General features: G+C 46.1%; 1 protein-coding gene across 1 annotated transcript; it reads right to left on the reverse strand.

Annotated features, from left to right (window-relative positions):
- Positions 1–261: 261 nt before the first annotated feature.
- On the reverse strand, positions 262–11,619 carry dpysl5a (dihydropyrimidinase like 5a; the record flags this gene model as incomplete). Its single annotated transcript, XM_080011790.1, has 13 exons — positions 11,589–11,619; positions 8,244–8,514; positions 6,232–6,390; positions 5,246–5,425; positions 5,003–5,071; positions 4,804–4,848; positions 4,312–4,387; positions 3,340–3,496; positions 3,114–3,255; positions 2,842–2,984; positions 1,784–1,991; positions 1,068–1,236; positions 262–347 (listed from the first exon to the last, which is right to left on the reverse strand). The coding sequence occupies exons 2-13, from the start codon at positions 8,502–8,504 to the stop codon at positions 262–264; spliced, it is 1,695 nt and encodes a 564-aa protein (XP_079867916.1). The 5' UTR covers positions 8,505–8,514; positions 11,589–11,619.
- Between the last annotated feature and the right edge of the window lie 456 nt (positions 11,620–12,075).

Here is a 12,075-nt window from a genome sequence, read left to right on the forward strand (position 1 = left end):
GTTAAATTCAGACTGGGATTTGACGTTCTCGTTTTAACCGCTCGGCGCGCGCTCACTCGGCTCGCGTTCCGACATCGCTGTGGTGTTTGGCTGGGAAAAAAACCCAATAATAATCCTAAATGAATGTGTGGAGATCGGAATGGAAAAACCCAGCTTGATGCAACGCGGCAGGATTTAAAAAAAAAAAAAGGAGTTGTGCTGCTCGGCCGTACGTTTCCTTCTGGCTTCCACTCTTCAGCTTTGCTGCAGCGGGTCGCTGAGTTACCAGATCCCACTGGACCGACCCCCCGGGGGGGCCAGGATCCGGGCCGAGGATCTTTTTGGAAGCTTGTCGTCGACCTGGGCGCCTGACAAGGAGGGAGAGGCACATGTCATCACCTGCTTTTGTAAATATAAAACCAGGGAACCAACAATGAAAAATGTAAAAAAATATAAATAAATAAATAAATATTTGTGATTTTAATATTGATATATGCAGATGAGATTGTGTGCGATTAATCACATTTTTTAAAGTTTACTCAAACTTTACCGTCAAGAAATGTTTTTTTTTAATTTAATAAAGTATAAAGTATCTAGGTCTAGCTACGATTTCATTATTGAGAACAGAAACACAAAATAATCTTGACCAAAATATACAGTATAAAATGGCTATCGTTCTCCGCTTCCTTTGCACTGAGCCTGTTTACATGATATGCTACTTTTAAACATAGACATAAAAATAGATAGACAGACAGACAGACAGACAGACAGATAGACAGATAGATAGATAGATAGATAGATAGATAGATAGAGAAAGAAAGAAAATAACTCAATACTAATAAGTTTTCTGTGGACCCGCTGTAATTCTTAGGGGGATCCTTCGGGGGTCGCGGATCCCGGACTGGGAACCCCTCGGATATTAAACGTAAACAAGTCTGCGTAACATTCAATTCAAATGTTTGTCATTTGCTTGTTGTTTAAAAAGCATCGCCGTCAAAGTGCTTTTTCACGTCGAAAGCGGTGACTTCAACAGCCCCGATAAAGAGCCACGCCCTCCCCCGATAAAGCCGCGCCCGGAGCAGCCGTACCAGAGAGGCTGAAGCTGGACTCGTGCAGGTCCCTCACGCCGCCGTGCCGGGTGCACGGGCGCGTCGGGGTGTCCAGGTCCGAGGCCCCGAAGTCCCTCTTCCCCGAGTTCAGCACCTCCACCACCTCCCCCGTGTACGGCTCCCGCTCCACCGCCTTGGCAGCCTGGCACTGGCCCAGCACGCGCCCACACACACACACACACACACACACACACACACACACACACACACACACACACACACACACACACACACACACACACACACACACACACACACACACACACACAGACACACACAACAATGCACAGACAGTTACACAACAACGGCGTAGAAAGACACGTTATGACAGTCGTAGGATATCTGCCATGGAATCGACAGCAGTACAAACGGACTCGACCAAAACAGACGCAATCATTTGGGCAAATCGTGGCCATTTCGTAAAACGATCCTACGTTAATATTTCCATCGAGCTTCAATGGGAACTTTTTTAGTTGTTTTGAGAAATGTTGCAATGAATAGAATTTTTTTTTTTGGCATATTTCACTGTTCTCATCCTTTCATCCTCGTTCTTCATATGACGATGAATGAACTATTGAACTTAAATGTCAAAGCCCAGATCAGATATGAAATTCTCTGTATTGTAGGAGATTTTATTCTCCGGATGAATAAACAGGGTTGGCTGCTGGTGATTTTTGGTGTTTTTCCCCACGCACCTTTTCCCGCTGCACCATCTTCTTGTAGAGGTAGTCGGGGAAGGTGCGGAGGGGGTAGAACTTCCCAGAGCCCTCGGCACACGTGAAGACGCCGTTCTCGTAGACCAGGCGCCCGCGGCTGATGGTTACCATGGGAACACCGTGACAACGGAGACCCTCGTACAGGTTGGTGTCGCCACCCTGGACCTGGTTACCCACCGAAATGGTCCTGGGGGCGGAGAGAGACGGAAAGGGCTCACACACACCCAACTGAATTCATGACGGGTATCCTTGTTTTTCAACTCAGTCCTGATGATGTTGATCCATAAATATGGTTTTCACAATGATCCGACCTTTAATGTATGAGCTACATTATCCTGTATTATACTATTATAGCAAATTGTACTATTTAACACGATGTACTGTTTTAAAAGGTGCTATATAAATAAAGCTATTATTATTATTTATTATTATTATTATTATTATTATTATTTTAATGATTATTTATTATTATTATTATTAATTATTATTATTTTTATTTTAATGATTATTTATTATTATTATTATTTTTTCTATTATTATTCGATGGAGGAAACATGTCGCTGAGCTGGACTGAGAATCATTTTAGACTGAGAATCAATTTTTTTTTTTTTATCTTCAAAATGGAAATTACAAATGTGGAAACACGGAATAAATGACATTTAAGGTCCTTCTTCTCATTGAATTTCTGAGACAATGTTTTATCTCCTAGAATATTGTGGTGTAGATCAGGGTCTTCCTTGGGGGAATTGTAGGGGTCATCGGAACATTTACTTTTTGTCCTGTTCCTTTTCCTTTCAGGGGGCCACGCCCTGAAAAAGGTTTGGAAGCTCCAGGTTTGGAGACACTTGCAGATCACGTTTGGAGCAGTGGGGCTAAATTTGACCCCCATTTTACGGACTGCACATTACCACTCGAGAATCTCTTTCACACGCGGATCACTCAACCAGAAGACGACCACAGCGGCACAAGCGTAGAGATAAGTTTGGGAGAAACGGACGGCAGGGAAAAGAGGAGTTGGTTCGGATGGAGTTTCATACTTGGAGCCCTCGGGGTCCCAGACCACCAGGTCAGCATCCGCCCCTGCGATGATTCTGCCCTTCCTGGGGTACAGGTTGTAGATCTTGGCTGCATTCGAGCTCGTGACGGCGACAAAACGGTTCTCGTCCATTTTGCCCCCAACCTAAAAAAAAATAAATGAAATTAAAAAAGACGGGGACACGAGGAAGGAAATAATAAATCGTCTCCGAGCGGAGGCAGAAGCTGTGTTTTCTGGGACGGCTCCGGGGGGGAACAAAGCCGCGGCACGTACCACTCCCCTCTCCCAGATGACGCTCATGCGGTCCTGGATGCCGGGGACCCCGTGGGGGATCTTGGTGAAGTCGTCCTTGCCCATGGCCTTCTGCTTGGTGGTGAAGGGGCGGTGGTCCGACGACAGCACGTTCAGAGTGTCACTGCGGGGAAGCCACAAGTGTCAGAATCCGCCCGCGGGCCTCCAAAGCCCGATCCGGGTCTGAAGGCCCTATCCGTCCACTCACTTTCCCAGCAGGCTCATCAGGGAGTTGGGCGTGCCGGGGTCCAGGCGGAGCGGGGGCACGGTGACGAAGGCGGCGGCGTGAGCCCAGTCCTGGTGGTAGTACTGCAGGCCGTTGAGCACCGAGTGGGCGGTGGTCGTTTCCCCGTGGACCACCTTACCTGTAGAGAGAGGGTGGGTGCACAGCGGGTGATGCTACACTCACTGCCCAACGGGAGGTGGACGCTGGTGAACCACCACGTATCCCTGACGGCAGACGCAATCTGATCATTTTAACCACATGACAATATGTGAGATCACTTATAATTTCAAAGCGCCACGTTTCCTGTAAGACAAATTTGCACACCTAAAATAATAAAAATAAAAAAAGAATGAAAACAAAGGCAATTTCACCCTTAGAAATATAAACAATTCGGATCATTCATATCTGTATTAGGAGTACAGTGAAATTGCACTGTCACAGCGACTCACATAATAAAATCGGCAAAAACAATAAAGCAATGGAATAAAAATACAAAAAAGAAAATGTCAATATATGGACAATTTTGAAGATATAGGTACAGGTTACTGTACACAATAAAAAAAACGGAAAATATACGCTAAACCTGAAGATTTATAACAAATAAAAAAGTAACTTGAGTAAAAAAAATAAAATAATAATAAGAATGACCAAAAAAATAAACCGGAAAGACTTTGTCATACAGATACATAACTAATGAAATAAACCAAACAGTGAACCCTATATACACCATATCATCTTATTTGCACTGTTCTGTGAAATTCTGCCGCTGCAACATTGCCTACTGCATTGGCCCCGGGAGAATAATAAAGTATTTTCTGGAATCTGACCTGGAGCAGTACTTTGAAATGAAAACCCAGGAAGTCTTTTGTAAGAGCGCGCGTCACTGGGCTCTCGTGACAGACGCTCTAATTTTAGGAGCATTCAGACGGCGAAAAAGAAAGCCGTTGTGCTCACCCTGCATCTTGGCCGTGGCCACCACGTCTCCTGCAGACATGCTCGACACGTTGACGAGATAGACGGGGCAGTGGGCCTGAGGAGGGCATGCACACACACACACACACACACACACACGGGGGCACACATGCACACACACACACACACACACACACACACACACACACACACACACACACACACACACACACACACACACACACACACACACACACACACACACACACACACACACACACAATTAAAACACCGTCTTGCATGAACTACAGTCCATATTTCCACCGATATCTTTAACATTGAGTTGGAATCAACTCAATGTTTCACTGTGGCCTTCAGCTTTTACAGCCGAAACAATAACTTACTGTTTATCACTCTCAGGAATAAAATACATGTTATAACCCCAGAATGAACTCTAAATCTATCTGTCTGTCTGTCTGTCTGTACCACACCATAGAAATACAACCATCACGTTTCTTGCTGGATTCCACTCACTCGGTTGGCGATGGTGATTGCTCTGTGTGTTGCCTCTGCTTCCAACTGTCGGGGAAAGGAATCAGAATCATAATAACACTTTGAATCACAGTCTGGAATCACTCAAAGAGCGAGACAACAAAAAGAGAGAGAGAGAGAGAGAGAGCGAGCGAGAGAGAGAAAGAGAGAGAGAGAGAGAGAGAAACGGGTTGGAGGTCACCTCTTCAGGCCGGCTGATCTCGATCCCCTCTGGGCCGTTTATGCCGAGGTCCAGAACTTCTTTTGCACCCTGCAAAGAGTTTGTAAAAAAAAAAAAAAAAAAAGGGAATTTAATATTAACTTAAGCAAGGGTTCAACAAAAATATACATAATGAGAGCAACATACAAAGTCTGGCATTGCATTGCTAGTCCATTAGCTTTCAAAACCAAAAAGACGACAGTAAGTAAATGGTTCTCCACCCACCTCCGCCACGAGCTCCCCGTTCTCAGCGTGCACCCGGGCCACGGCGCCGATGTCCTTGCAGTTCTGCAGCGCCTGGAAGAGCTCGCCATCCCGCAGCATGTACATGTCCTTGTAGGCCATGTACATCTGGAAGGAGTTCACTCCCTTCTCCCGGACCAGCTTCTCCATCTCAGCCCGAACCTGCAGCGTGGGAAGGTAAAAACAAGGCACTGTGTAGGCAGCTGCTTGGCTTAATAATAATAACAATAAAAATAATAATAAAATAATAATAATAATAATAATAAAAATAAAATAATTATAATAATATTAAAATAATAATAATATAAATAACAATTATAACGATTGTAGCAATAATAATAATAATAATAATATACTACTTTTAAAACTTTTAAAAGTGATTTCCATTTCCACAAAATGGTTGCTGTATCGACTTATTTTAGAATTGAGTGATAGTGATCCTATATTATTATAATAAATATTTGATATTTCTACTTTTTTTTTTACTATATTGAACCATGTCACAAAGGTTTTCTGAGATTCCCGCAGCTACAACTACAGCAGTTTCTAAACAGACGACGAGGTTTAGCGCGCTTATTTATTTATTTACATATGAAAAGTGGTTGACAATGGGGCAGCCGGACTGCACGAGATGGTTGACAATGGCCCAAATCTGGTTGCCCGGGGCAACTGGGAAACCTTTAATGACGAGCCCCCGAACCTTTAGAGAATGTTAATAGCGAATATTAACAATAACAAATAACAAATAACAAATAATAATAATAATAATAATAATAATAATAATAGTAGTAGTAGTAATAGTAGTAGCAGGTAATAGCAGTCATTTAATAAGGATTTGAGTCAAAGACACTCCCTGTATGAGCACAAACAACAACAGCCAGAGAGCAGAAATGTGCACAAGCGTGAACACGGGATGCGGGAGTGTTTTTTTGCGGCCGAGCCGCTGGAGGGCGGTGGTGTGCCAGTACCGTGGGTCCCCACCAGGTGACTCCCACATGCAGAGCGTAGTCGCAGCAGACTTTGGGGTCGGCCATGCTGCGGCACGTCTCGTAGGCGTCCAGCAAAGACTCCTTCTTCTCTGGGAGCACGTACCCGATCACCATCGTTGTACCGCCGGCCAGGGCAGCCTGACAGAAAAAACGCACGGGCGCACGCACGCACACACACACACACACGCACACGCACACCCACACGCACACACAGACACAGTAATTAACGACCTGAGGCACAACATGCATTACTGAAATCAGTGAAGTATTGATATCACTGTATGTCATATAATTGTGTTGTTTGGTGTCCAAGCAGCACACAATGAAATCCCATTAAACGAACTGAAATAACCTCAAACGATGAAGCCCCACATCGCAGCTAAGTGTTCGGCAGCGATGTGAGAGGAGCTGCGGGTCCATTACAAGCCACATTAAAGGTATTGATTCATTACGCTCATGAATTCATAGTGCAGAGTAATCACTGCTTATCGACACGCCGGCACGCTCCAGGAACGGCAGCAAAACGCTCGTCAGCCTCCGTGCTCATGTCAACATGGCCGCCATGGGAAGCAGTCGCCATTAGTTAAAACACAGGCGTCACCGAGCGATGATGAAACAATGACCGAGGCATTAAAAAGCCACAACGATCTGGTCTGTGAGATAAGGCCATGAAATTGCTCTTCACTGCCTGCTCTAAATGCCAGTCAATGGTGTCTTCTAATGACCCCGGCCGGCATCCCTAAATAACCCAGCCTGAAGAGGCTGTTATTGTGTGTGAGCGCACGCTTCACGGAGCATCTGCTTGTCCACCCGAGAGAGCGGAGTACGGTGTCTAGGGAGGCATGTGTGTGTGTGTGTGTGTGTCTGTGTGTGTGTGTGTGTGTGTGTGTGTGTGTGTGTGTTTGTGGGGGGGTGGGTGTGTCTACGAGTGTGCATGTGTCTGAGAGCCATTGTCTCCCGGCACAATGGCGTGAGTGAAAGGAGCTTTGCAGCAGGCTTTGCAGCAGCACCCCAGTATCCATGGAAACAGAAACCGATCCCTATTTGTGTCCGTAAAATGAGTACGGGGTAGCGAGGGAGGGAGGGAGGGAGGGAGGGAGGGAAAGTGGGGGAGATGGATGGATGGATGGATGGATGGAGATGGGATGGAGGCTGGGGGGTTGGGGGGTGCAGGCAGGGGGGAGAACAGTGGTCTTGTCACCAGCGTAGGCATTCTCCCTACCCCCCACCAAACACACACACACACACACACACACACACACACACACACACACACACACACATATATATATACAGTAGACACACACACACACACACACACACACACACACACACACACACACACACACACACACACGTGTGTATATACTGTATATATAAAATCAACAACTCATCATTTTTGCAACATCCACAAGCATATACAGTACCAGCATACACTGCTTAAAAAGGGAGAGGATCACACACACGTTATTCCTTTACTAGAGCCCAGGTTAAAAAGAAATCGATACTCCGATACAATTCAATTCTATTGTTTCTGAATCAATTACAAGCGTGCCACATTGATACCCGGATGGACGCATGGAAGATGGAAAATAAATACCACAACAGTCACAAATTAATTGAAAACTCTAACTTCTGTATTAAGACTCAATTTGTTCTGCGAGATCTTTTGGCATCGCACGTGCAGATGGCGATGCTGAAAAAGTATCAAAAGCAGCAATTCTCATGACGTGTAAAACCTCAGTCCATCGATAGAGAATCACATCGTGAGCCCTTGTGTCATAATCGAAACCAACCAAGAGATCCGACAGCCAGCCCAAATGACTTAACCCTTCCGTCAACTTGAATAAAGTGTTATCTTGTCTTATGTCGTAGCGCTTGTCATATTTCCTATTTGATGAGATACAACGTGACCAATTTTTTACGCTGTTAACAAACGGTACACCGGGCGACCCGAACCGGACGCCGCCGCGGGGGGGCGGGGGCCTCACCTTGGTGCCGCTGTAGTAGTCGTCGGCGGTCGTGGCGTTCATGAAGTTCTCCTGCAGGTGGACGCTGGTGTCGATGCCGCCGGGCAGGACCAGCTTCCCCGCGGCGTCGATCACCTTGGCGCCGCCGGGGATCATCAGCTCCTTGCCCACCTGCTGGATCAGGCCGTTCTCGATGTAGACGTCGGCCTCCTGGGTGCAGTCGTCGTTCACCACCTTACCGCCCTTGATCAGGATGCGCGCCATCGCTGAGCTGGAAGACATCGTTATGGCTCTGGAAGACAAATGTGCCCGCGCGCGGCGTGAGGGGTGAACCAAAAAAGCAGTTTTACAGCCAAAAGGTTTTGAAGTCAAGTTACTGATATTGGTACTTGTGTAAAAACATTTTTTTTTTTTTTAAAAACACTCAGCCCTTGTGTGAAGTGCGGTTCCTTATAATAAGCAAGTAATTCATCCATCATACCCACAGCCACTAAGGCAGAAAAACAACTGATTTCTACCAGCACTGACCAAAACTTCGGACAATCATGTTTCGGTCGACACCATACCAATACTGCCACCGCGCTCTAAATCACATCAAGTAAACAATCAATGACTTTGACAGTACCTCATGTTGAGACAGCGTCGCTGAGGCTAGCGGAGAGAGAATGGTACTGGTGTGCGATGCCGGCCGGTGCCGGGCATGGCCGGTCACTCAGCCCGCGAGTGACATCATCCACAGACTGAGTGGCCGGTGCCAGACACCGCCTGTGACCCGGCATCCCAGTGCCGTCCCAGGACATTAATACATGGACTGTATATTGGACTGCGGCTATAACGATACACTCAGGGTTTTTGGTCCCCATGAGTTTAACGGCCATCGATCGAATTGATCTACACGAGGCAGATACACGTTTGTTCAATGTCGACTGCACAGAGCACCGGACTGGAATGGACATTGGATATCGGACCAATTTGTGGGTAAAACAGGGTGCCACCGAATATCCACAAAACCAAAATCAGACTCCAGGAGCTGTCATACTATGTGTCAGATATGAAGTCTAATCAACCTTTTCAGGTTTTTAAATATGGAAGGTGTGTATATATATATATATATATATATATATTTAGAGTAAAATATACACAAACAGAAGTGAATAATTACGACCATCCACTAATCTGCATTTAGATTTTCCAAATGTAAACTTCAATATATATATCTCCATCCACAAATAAATAATGTTCAACTTGTGCTGTGTTGCACGTTGCAAATACATGCAATATTATTTATATGTGATTAAATATGTTTTCACACACATGAAACACAACATACAACTCTATGTCTTCCTCCTGCCTCCTCTTCTTCTTCTGTGCTGATTGGATTTGTGTTCGTCTTTTATGACACACGTATCACATCGGGTGGAGGGGGGGGGCGTAGAGTGGATCCCGGAGCGGAGTGGACTCACGCCACTGGGGGGGGGGGGGGGGGGGGGGCAGAGGTGTCGTCCGAGTTATAAACTACTAAACGTGAGGAATCGTGCATCACCAAAATAAAATGAATGAAGCGTAGCCTCCATCATGATGCCACAACTCCCCGGTGGGCGTTGCAAAAAATGTTACGGTGCTGCCATGTTGGAGCGAACCAAGGCCCCCACGGTGAGATTCCACTCCGTCCCAGAATCCACTACAGGATGAAACCCCGTGCATCCCGTGCCGCGTCACGCACGTCCCATTCTGACTAGGAGGGATAAGTTGTTTCTGGGGTTATTTCCACCACTTAACAATCTTAAGAGATTTGTGGATTGTAGTACTTATTCATTCACTTATTCACACAGAACTTAAACACATAGTAATTGGTCGGATGTCTTTATACATTAGGGTACAACGGCTTGCCATGTCAACAGTAAGTATCCTGTAAAGCAAAAATTTCTACTTTTTTTCCCACGTGTGACGTGAAGACATTTTGCTGTACTTTATTTTCTTGGAGCTGAGAGAGGTCGGATGGATTATACATCATACATCATATCATCATGTTCTGCTGACCCCAAACGTAGCGTCCAAATCTCTACTGTTCAGAGTTAAAGTAATAGTGGTGGTCAGTATGGGGGGGGGGGGGGGGGGGGGGGGGGGGGCTTAATATTTAGGACAAATGCTGATACCAGTTGGCAGTGACACTGAAAAGAGGGATCGGTCCATGACTATGCTGTATTGTGTCACTATATATATATATATACATACACACATTTGTAAACGCTTCAAATAATCTGGCAAAGCCCATGCCAATCACCGGGCGAATGACCACACCCCCTGATTTTAGATGTGACGTCACAGAGCACAGGGGACCATCATGCACTAATGCATAAATGATGTCACGTCACGCGCACGCCGCCCTAATGCGTGCGCGTAGACAGAGTGGGCGTGTTGGACGCGTGAGGGTGTGGCAACTCCACTGCAGGATGAGATAAGAAGACAAGATAATAATCTAAACGATAACGTGGTCATCACATGCCGTACATCCAGTCATAGTACGAAAAAAAAAAAAAGATCAATGTTTTGTCGTTTTTTCTTTCAAGTCAATACAAGGACACAATGATCATTTAAATACTATTTTAAAGATAGGTAAAATAAATTTAAGTTGATGAACTTGTTTTCTTATTTTAAAGGGAAGTCATTTAATTTACTGAATATAGATCAGAATCACTTTATGAACACACAAAAATATTGCAAACAGATAGCAGCCTTGGCTATAATCAGCGCTGCAAGGTATAATATATATATACATACATATATACATACATACACACACACACACTGTATATACTGTATATATATTTATTTTAATATATATTTATACATATTTTGAAATACATCTCCTGGTGTTCTGTATATCACGCCTTTATACGTTGTATACAAAGTGAAGCTCCTTTCCATTTAAACAGTTGCGTTGTAATAAAAACCCCATTTGAGGTGGTGTAAATATTCTCCACGCACGCAGAATGCTGATGTAGTGTGCGATGATATAAATGCATTTTAACCACTAATTGAAATAACAACAACCACGACCACCGCCGGGGAGGTGACGCGGTGCCATGCGGGACAAAGAGCCGCTGTCCACGGCGTGTCCACGGCTGCACAGCGTCCACCGGCGACCTAGAAAGCAGCTGTCCGCCCTGTCCGCGCCGCGCCGGACGGATCCGGCGGCGCGGGAGGCCCGAGGCGGAACGCCGGAGTAATATCGCAATAAAGTGGCGGCGGTCGCGGACGCCGGTCGCGCAGGACGCCGGACACCCGCGCGTCCGCCCCCGATAAGCCCCCGGTCGCGCTCGTAATCCTGGACACCTCACGAGGATAAAGTCGTGTACCACGCACCTCGGCTGCGTCGCTCCCGCTTCGGTCCGTCTCGTCGCTGCTCCACCTCGGGCTCAGACAGCAGCGGGACGGGGACGGCGCTTCCAGGGAGACGGCGGACGCCCTGCCTCCCCCCCCCGCCGCCGCCTCCCCACCGGGACCGGCCGGGTCGCAGCATCCGTCCGGGAGACGGGCGGGCGGACCAATCGGGGGCGCGGGATTGACGCTCCTCGCCAAACGGACCAATCGCCTCGGGTTGGGGGCGGGTCCGACCTGAGGGGGCTGTACCACTAATGCCGGAAGTGGGTGTGAACTGTGACGTGAGGGCTAATCGATAGGAATGATTATTACAATTGTGTGGAATGGTTTTGCTGTGATTATGTTTTTTTTTCATTTTTATCTTATTTTGTTAATATTTATTTGGTGTTTACAAGCCTGTGTGGCTTCGGGTTGCCCCACAACAGTTATAATAAAGACCCAAATAATAAAAATGAATAAAAAGAATTGT

Source organism: Zeus faber (genome assembly GCF_960531495.2).
Source record: "Zeus faber genome assembly, chromosome: 13".
NCBI lineage: Eukaryota > Metazoa > Chordata > Actinopteri > Zeiformes > Zeidae > Zeus > Zeus faber.